Here is a 9,732-nt window from a genome sequence, read left to right as displayed (position 1 = left end):
AATGTTTTATAATTGCATAAATGAATTCTTTTATAGTATTAGCTTACTCTTTTTGTGTTGTTACTGTATGATTTGAAATGATCACCTAATAGATGTCAACAAAGAAAGATGAAGTTTTTCTGGAACATGTTCTGGGAGTAGATGTTGTGGATACTCAATATTTAATACAGTTAATGTTTATTTTTATTGTAAATTTTAAAGACTTTTTTGTAAACAAGAAAATAATTTTAATAAAGATATGTATATGAATTTGAATTATAGTTATTTTAGATAACTGTATAGATATTTTATATATCTTTGTAATCAACTATTCTAATTTTACTCATTGATATTGTAATATTTCCTTAATAATATTCATATTATTTAAACGAGATATTACACTTAACCTTATTTTGATAATCATTTAAAATGTTTACCTAAAATAATTATAAAAAACACCAAGTTTGTCCCTACTATCCATTTTTACCTAAATGTTTCTTTTATATCGAGTTTATATATACTACACAATTAGAATCATATAAAAATAAATAAATTTAGACTAAAAAAGAGTTTTACAATTTCTTAAATCACACTAGCTACATACGAGAATAAAATTTGAATTTTGAACCACATAGATTTCTAATTTCAACATTGTTTTTAAGTTATGATTTAAGATATCTGAATAACAAACATTTTCATCTCTAAAAAAACCATACAAAGAAGCTAAATAAAATGGATGACCTATCAAACGAAACAGATGCTTACTAATTAAACTCAAAAGTTGTTGCAAGTCTAAATAGTAATGAGTTTCACCTCAAGTAAGCAACAATTTTTTAAATCTGTCAATTATTCAAAAATAAAGGTAGAAGAATTAATTTCATGAAGAATAACTAGAAAAAATCATCTATAAAAATTGAATGAAAATAAAGAATAATTAACTCAAAATAGAAATTCAAGTAAAAGGTGAAATTAAACTATATTAGTAAATTGATAGAATATAAATAAATTTTTAAAAATAGTTAAATATACTTTTAGTTACAGGCAAAATTTCCAAGTAGATTAATTTTTGGTCGAAATTTCGAAACTACAGACATATTTAATTAAAAATAAAGAATCATCAATGGAAATTAAAAAAAGAAAAAAACAGATACTTAGTCCCACAAATTCAATTCTATCTTTATCATCTGCAGAAAAGAGTATTGTTTTGGTGAATCTGAGAGAAACGCTGCAGTTCCGATCACCTCTGCTTTCGTCGGAGGTACCAACGTGTCGCATCGAGGATGATCACAGCTCGTTTTCCTCTTTCCTTCTTCATCGTATTTCTCCTTCAATTCACAGCCTTTGCATCTTCTTCCAACCTCACCTTCATTCTCCAGGTACCCACTTTTTCAATTATTATTTTTTTTAAAATTCTGAATTCGCTTATTCACTTTCACGATTCGTGGAAACCAAGGATGTTCTGAGGGTGGTGTCGGCGAAACAGAAGTGGGATTCGAACGACGTGAGAGTGGCCAATTTGAATGTTGCAAAGGTCAGATTCGGAACTTCCCGGAGCTACGAGTTCCGAATCGGATTGGGCACTGGTAACTTCACCCTCAAGTTCGCCGACCAAGTTGCCACCTGGAACAAGTTCAGAACACCCTTTCCCGATTTACCCTCTCTTGTTCATCGTCTCAGTTCCTTCCCACTCCTTCCCACACTCAAATTAGAAGGTCCCTTTTCATTACGTGTTGATGCCCTTCATCACCTTTCGCTATCCCTTCCCGTAAGTAATTTTTTTTTCTTAATCAGTTCAGATCTCAGTATGCTACGCCCTAAAGTTTTTTTCTTTCATTTTTTCATTGCAACTTGTAGTTGTTTTACTTTGATTGCTGAAACTCTTATCCATGAACAAACAAAAAAACTTACGCATGAACATGTAGCGAGAAGTTTTAATTTTTATGCTATAGATTCAATCCATTAGAAATTACCAGAGGTATGACTTTTAAGTAGATGTTGTTTAAGTCAATAAACATACCAACTCACATGGTGTGACCCAGGAAGCTGGTAGCTTGGTCCTTTAAGCATATAGCAGTGGTTTGATTCTTAGCTACGCATAGCAATATGTAGGTAGCATAGTTGTGTATTAATTGATACTCTACTTTCTCACTTGCACTAGTCTATTGACTTTTATTTTGTAGGATATACCTTTGGGTTCAGTCCCTGATCTAAAAAATGTCAATAAACTCGTGATTGAATGATATTATAGAAACTCCTTACTGGTCAATGCATATACACTGTTAACTCGTATACATGTGAGTGTGCCAACGGCAGTCATAATACAAAAGAAAAGTATTGAGAAGAGTAAATATCAGCCGTATAGTTAAAATAGACTATTAATATTAAAATTAGTTATAACAATCTTGAACTATCTAAGTATGGACATATGGTCAAGATTCACTTCAATCACCACTCGTGCATCCACTACAGAATAAAGATTGAGTCTTGTGTAACTTCGGATTTTTTTATTGCTAACAGCCTAAAATAAAATCTTTCGTCTGTTGTAGCCAGTCATGTCTCAGAAGTTGAAGATATTTTACATTTTTTTTTTTCATGTTCTGCTTAGTTTTGTTGGCGATTTTGATGATTGTCCTGCTATTATTGTTTTTTTTTTTTGAGCAATCTATGATCTGTTCTAGTTAATTCCTATGGATATCGAGTGGTCTTGATATTTCAATAAAACCTGAGTTATGTTTCTGTCTGGCAGATGAATGTTTCGTATACTGGTTTGAAACAAATCCTTGTTGGTGAGGGTATTACAGTAGAAGTTAAAGGAGCTCAAGAAATCTCTCTTTTTTACTCTTCTGATATCGATCTGCCAATGAATGGAAGTGCCATGTGTAGTGGAGGAAAGGGTGACATTTGGCCCTTTCTTCATTCAACTTGCATGGCCCCGATTCCTATTCGCATATCAGGGTCTGCATCTTTGGTTGCTTATAGAGCTCGAAATCCTTATGCACACTTAGCAACTACATTGATTTCAGAGGATGTTATTGAGCTGCTTCCAGAAAAATGTTACCATGGTCGTATGTTTAAAAAGCGAGCATGTCCAATTGATTCCTTAAGTTTGAAGTTAAGTATGTTGGAGAAAGTTTTGAGGAGTCTTCTTGGTCGTAAGATACTTCAAGGTCAGCTTTTTGGCCTTCTCAAAGCAAATATTAAAGCATCAGCTGTTGTAAAGTTCCCCATAGAATTAGAAAGAGACATAAGGAACAATGTCACTCTTAATCGTACGATTCCTGATTGGAGAACAAAGCCTAGTTTTGAAAGGTTTTTGTTTGAGATAGTGGCCAGAGTTGAGGAAAACAGGCTCAAGCCTCTTTCAATCAAGAAGGTTAAACCTTTTATTGAATCTGTTTCGGTTTCATGGGCAAATTTGATGTCGAATATGTCATATACAAAGTTGAGACCCGTTTTTCTTCCTCCAGAACCTCTTACACTGGATGTGAAATGGTAAGAGAAACAAAGTTACGATATCTTTTTTAACGTGTTTCTAGATCATGTCTGTAGATTCTTCTGCTGATCTTGTTATATGCAAGAGTTCACCAATTATTGTAAAATATTACTCATGATTGGTCCTGTAAATACCAACATAGGATAGGAGAAAGAAGTGATTTTACACAGTTTATACAGTCTTCCGTTATATGAACTTAATTCTTTAATTGGTACCTCTGATGAAGCAGTCTGGACTAAGATGGTGTGCAACACTGCTGTTATGCTAAGTGGCTGCGCTTCTAATGTGCTTTATGCATGATTATAAATATAATCTGCAATAACTAAGTTATCCTTAGTGTAATATGTCACTGTTGACATGCTGAAATTTTTAGGAAAGTTTTGTATCGTTGCATATTGTATTTAAATCTATCACCATGGATTTTGGTCTTGGGCTTTTTTCCTCTTCCTGGGTCGTTACATCTGACTAAGAACTTTATAGTATATTTCCCAGTTGGCTCGAACACAATGAACAGTACATAAAAACGTCAAAATAGATCCAAATTCAATGGCACGAGAAGTTGCTACTATATTCATCTTCAATTTCAGCATGATTACTTTCTATATGACAGCTCAATTTCTGAATTTTAGTACCCAGATTTGGGCATACTATACAATTCATACCATTCAAGTTGACCTCCATTCAACTTGGTACTTGCCACTCACCCTCCTTTACTGATCTTGTTGATTTAGTGACATTATCTAAGGAATTGCTATGCTTAGGGATTTCATCCCTGCTGGAATCTGTATTAACAAAGCTCCAAAACGCCAACCAAATATACCATAATGGAAATTCAACATTTCTATTAACATTGAGTCATTTGTGATAGAGTCAGCTGACGTAAAACTGGGTATTATATAGGATCTTATAACCATGACAATACCGGTAGACTAAAAGGTTAGAACACTCTCAGAATGCAACAAAACATAATTGTCATGAAAGTAGCAGAATGATCTAGATATAATCTAGTGATGGTGTTAAATTTTATCAGTAATTCCTATGATTCTTCAGGCAGATAGGATAAAAATGGTTATTCAAAGGATTAGGGACTAAAATGTCAAATGTGTTATAGATTGGTTTTAGGCCCATCCTATATTGGATCTCTGCCTAGTCCAAATTATTCAAAGGACTTAAAAAAGCAAACATTGACCAAAATAAATACTCTAAGAAGTTTTTTTTTTCTTTTTTAATACTTAACTACCTTGAGTAAATAAAAGGGACGACTTAGATGGAACATGGAATTCAAACAAACTCCTTGATGCTGAGTTCTTAGTGGTGCTTTGTTACAGAGGTTTGGATTGAGCAGAGGGTGTTCACAAATATGTTGTTAAGTACCAGTTGAAGCTGGAGAAATACTAGTTAAAATAAATATGAATCTGCATGTTATGTATATATTTTTATACAAAATTTTAAACTAATTGGGCAAAGTATTCTAAATTACTTGATTGTTTGAAAACAGAGAATTATGCATGAAAATGTATTTAATTGTTATTTTACTGCAAGACTTGATATAACACACTTTTTTTGGGATATTATATATATATATATATTACTTTCCAGACATAATAATAATGTCCATGCATATAAGTAGAATTATGAGTATGGATGCCACTGCTAGTACATAACTGTATGTACCACCAAAACTTGAATCCCATACTTAAACTCATCCAAACAACCAAATAATGAGGTATGACTGAAAGCAGCTAATTAATGAAAAAAAAATGCTGAAAAAATCACAAAGCTGTCTCATTGGGGCCATTCATCAAACTGGTCTAAATGAAATTAAAAATAAAAAATACAGTGTGCCTTGAATAGGTCTCATTTTTTACTCAACAATTTCTTTTAAATTATTCATAATCTCTTTCTTAATAGGAGTCTTCAAACAATACAAAATTCTCTTCCTTCTTGAAAATGTTCTATCAAAGAATCTTTGAAATTGTATCTAAATCACAGTATTTGGTAATTTGAGTAGATTATTACCAAAGCTTAAGTTATGAGGCATTTGCTGCAAAACTTGTGTGGTGTTTGGCTGAACTGAAACTCTGGATTCAGATCAGAAATAAGTAATAAAGAAAGGAGATATAGAACATTGTATGATTAAGGTCGGTGCCTATATATTATGGCACTGACATTGCAAATCTCAAAATAATAAAAAAATTGAAGAGAGTAACACAGAATGAAGCATTTCCAAGGATCACATGGCTCCTACATTATTTTCCATATTTTAAATCCTTCTCCTCCTCAAATTACCATTGCATTTGCATGCTCTTCTCTTCTCATTTTAACTCTTATAAAGGATTTTCTGTAAACTTCACAACTCTGAGTGGTAAAAAGGACTTCAAAACCAATGATTTTGAACTATATTCTACCTGATATTACACCTAATATTATGTCTCAATATTTAGATTTTTGGCCACTCATTTTGTAATCTAACTTAATTTCACACTTCGCTTATATGTTTTTTACATTTTTTATTTAATCAATGTCAAATTTAGATTTTTCACATTATATTATAATGAAGAATTTAACAGTAATGATTAGCATAGTTCAGAGGGTATTTATTAATGATTTGAATTTGAGTTTGTTAATTAAATTGAAATAACTCTATCAGTTTATTAACATTCTCCATGGTTAATAATATTCAATAATAATGTTGTGGCAAAAAAATTAAACTGTTGTTAAAATAAATTGTAATATTAGAAAGATAATGTAATTGAAATAAATATCGTGTTACTAAACTTGTTCTTACCTTCAATTTCGACTATCACATTTTTTTTATTTGAAAATTAAAACGAGAGAGTAATAGCAATAGTTTTACATTGAATTGCGTAATTACACATTTTTTATTAGATGAATATTTTTAATTTATCAATATATATATATATATATATATATATATATATATAATGAGAATTTGGTGCATATTAATTATAATTAATTTTCAAATGATTTTCTTTATTTTACATCATTTGAAAATTAATGGGTCAAAATTTTGTCAAATATAAAAAAAAAAAATTGATTTCGAAAGGGATGAATTTTCTCCCAAGGATAGATTACACCTTTTAAAAAAATATTAGTCAAATACAAATCAAATAAGTTGTAGTGAATAAAATACTTTCGTAAACAAAATACATTTCCATCCATTACTACAAAATAAAAAGAAGATACTTGATAAACATAAAATACAAGAAAAGTATATATTTATTTTAATGATTATATTGCATAAGAAAATTTAAAATGTTAAATTAAATAGATATTTAAAAAAAAAAAGAATCACAATAAATAAATATATATATATATATATATATATATATAAGAATAAAATTTTAATAACAGTATATATAATTAACATGCAAAATGTGTCGTGTATCTTCTCCTCATTATTCCAATATTTAAGCATTTTTGGATGATAAAAAAAGAAACCTTAACTTCTAAGAGGAATATGTTTAAATATTAAAGTGTGGATGACAAAATTATAAAATAAAGGATAATACCTATTTATTCTAACTATTATTTATAAGATAACATATTTCGAAAATATTTTTAAATAATATTTTAACATTATTTACATTTGATAATTAATAGTAATAATCATAAATACCATACACCAATAATATAATAATATATAAATAATGTTAAAATATCATAAAAAAATATTATAAATTAAAAAAAATCCAAGTTATTGTTTTTTTAAACAAGTGAATCTAATTATATAATTTGGATTATTTTGAAGCGACACTTAATAATGAATATGGACAAAGTACTTCATTATCGAGAAATTCAAGATCTCGGATTGTACATGTGTGAGAAGATTATAAGAGAAAATATTTCAGAAAAGAAAAAGAGATAAGATAAGAGAATGATTAAAGTTGCAGGAATGATGTTTGATGAAATGTTCATTTGTGAATTCTTACATCATATGATGCTTTACTTGATAGCTGCTTTTTTGATTTAGATGTGAACGACTTTTGAGATCAAATCTTTTGAAAAAAGTGCTTTTAATTATTTGTATTGTATTAATTAGTGGTGTAGTTTAGTTGGTTATATATTAATTGTAGTCTTGATTAAGAGTCCAATTAGTGGATTAATAGGACAAAACTCATATTAGCATAAGTACACTTATTCTTACTTTGAAAACTAATGTATAATTAAAAATGCTTAAATAGCCTAATTAAGAGGTTGATAATCAAAATATTAAAATCAAATTATTTATTGAAAAATAAAAAATATCGTGGATTGGTAAAGTAAAATTTGAAAATAAATTATAGTATGAAATCTTTTCTAGAAATACTTAGGAGAAATAAAAGTTTTGGTTTAAGAGTATATTGTAAAAAAGAAAATGAAATATTTACATAAAGATTATAATCATTATTACTTGGATGAGGTTGCCTTAGAGAGGTACATTAATCATTGAAAGTTGAATATCAGAGTATATATGAATTATTACTTCTGTAGATAGTCTTTAATTAACTCAAAGGTTTCATGACATACAATAATGGAGATGAATAAAAATGGAAATTAAAGTAGAAATATAATTTGGATGAAAAATTCTTTTAATAGTACTTTTATTTACTCTTATTTTTAAATTAATTATTAATTTTATTTGATTAAAAATAATTAACTATGATGACTTATGATAAATTGTGAATATTCTAATTATTTATAAAAACACTTTAAAACATTGGTATATTTTATAACATAAACAGTTGTATTGTATTTTGACCTACAAGTGAATATTACCTTCACCTTTCACCATCACTACCTTACAGAATCAATTTACAATGTAGCAAATATATGACTTAAAAAATATTACAATCTAAAATATAACATTAAACTATATAATAATCATCATAATATAATAGATAAAAAAATTATAATAAGATTTATAATTATTTAAAATAACTATAAATTTAAATTTTATATATAATATATAAGTAACAAAACTATGAATGGAAAGATGTCTCAAAACAACCAAAACCAAAGAAATGATAATTATTAAAGAAAGTAAACTATTGTAACTCCTAATGGGTCATCATTTCATCAAGCATTCATATCCACCAAATGATCATTGCCATAAGAAAGTAACACATAAAACAACACAACCAAGAAACACACAAGAAGGGTAAGCTAATTGAAAAATAATTAAACATGGTAAGATAAAATTCATCATACAATTCATATCACAAATATTAAAACATCATTTCCATTCACACCATTGACTTAGACTTGGCCAAACCATTTACTATATAGTATAAATGTCAAACCATGGAAAGGTTATGTACTTATGTGGTAGAACAACTGACCCACTCAAAGTTACCACATAGGGTTACTCTGTTAAAATGCCCTTTGCCACCTTGAAGAAAGACCCTCAAGCTAGGACCTCTTACTCCTCTCACGACATGACTTATCACTCTCTAATTGAGCATAGACGATCATTAGAATGTCAAAATAACTCTCATATTGAGTTTCTTACATTTATATTAACAACCCATGAAACCCTTATCCATGAAACTCCTTTCTAACACTTTCCAACTAATAAACAAATAAATAAATATACCTCTTCATATATCACCACATAACTCGTGATAAGCTATCACATATGCATCAAAAAAACCAACTCAAAACACCAGAAAACACAAGATAGACCAAAAGCAGAAATCCCAAAACTGGTGCAGGGGCACTCAGGTGCTTGGGGGTGCTCAGGAGAGTTCTTCTCGCAAAAAGGGCGCTTATAGGGCACTTGAGAGGTGCTTGAGCATGATCCTCTAGGCAAAAGGGCGCTTAGGAAGCGCTTGGAAGGAGCTTAACACTGCATCAGGTTTTAAAACTCTCTTATTCTAATTTTGATGACCTCTACACAAGTTTAAATGGCTTCTACAACCTCTTAGACATTGAGAATCATCCGAAAAAAGAATTCTAACTTGAATTAACCACTTTAAACCCCAATTAGCCAATCTAGACTACCTAAACTTACTTTTACTACTTTCTACACCAATTTCAGAAAACCAAAGGCTTAAATAAGTTCTAATTGACTCTATTACATACCCCAAACTTTCCACTTTAGCCTAGATCCTCTAATTCACAATCTCACTACCTCAAAGCACAAATTTTACTTTTTAAACCACCAAAAGCACCACAATTGAAGTATCCTTAATTATGGAATAAATTTCTACCCAACCATCCTCTTAATAGGTTTCAAATGCTCACAAAACAAACTTGAA

General features: G+C 29.5%; 1 protein-coding gene across 1 annotated transcript; it reads left to right on the top strand.

Annotated features, from left to right (window-relative positions):
• The first annotated feature begins 1,142 nt into the window (after positions 1-1,142).
• Positions 1,143-4,053, top strand: LOC106763976. Its single transcript, XM_014648167.2, has 3 exons — positions 1,143-1,355; positions 1,433-1,744; positions 2,726-4,053. The coding sequence occupies exons 1-3, from the start codon at positions 1,260-1,262 to the stop codon at positions 3,473-3,475; spliced, it is 1,158 nt and encodes a 385-aa protein (XP_014503653.1). The 5' UTR covers positions 1,143-1,259; the 3' UTR covers positions 3,476-4,053.
• The last annotated feature ends 5,679 nt before the right edge of the window (positions 4,054-9,732 follow it).

Source organism: Vigna radiata, chromosome 6 (assembly GCF_000741045.1).
Source record: "Vigna radiata var. radiata cultivar VC1973A chromosome 6, Vradiata_ver6, whole genome shotgun sequence".
NCBI classification, from domain to species: Eukaryota; Viridiplantae; Streptophyta; class Magnoliopsida; order Fabales; family Fabaceae; genus Vigna; species Vigna radiata.
Note: the sequence above shows the minus strand (reverse complement) of the source record. Positions and strands in the feature narration are given on the sequence as shown.

Coding starts and splice junctions, on each gene's coding strand:
- LOC106763976 (XM_014648167.2), top strand. CDS start 1,260: ATGATCACAGCTCGTTTTCCTCTTTCCTTCTTCATCGTATTTCTCCTT. Junction 1,356..1,432: donor ACCTCACCTTCATTCTCCAG/GTACCCACTTTT, acceptor GTGGAAACCAAG/GATGTTCTGAGGGTGGTGTC. Junction 1,745..2,725: donor ACCTTTCGCTATCCCTTCCC/GTAAGTAATTTT, acceptor TCTGTCTGGCAG/ATGAATGTTTCGTATACTGG.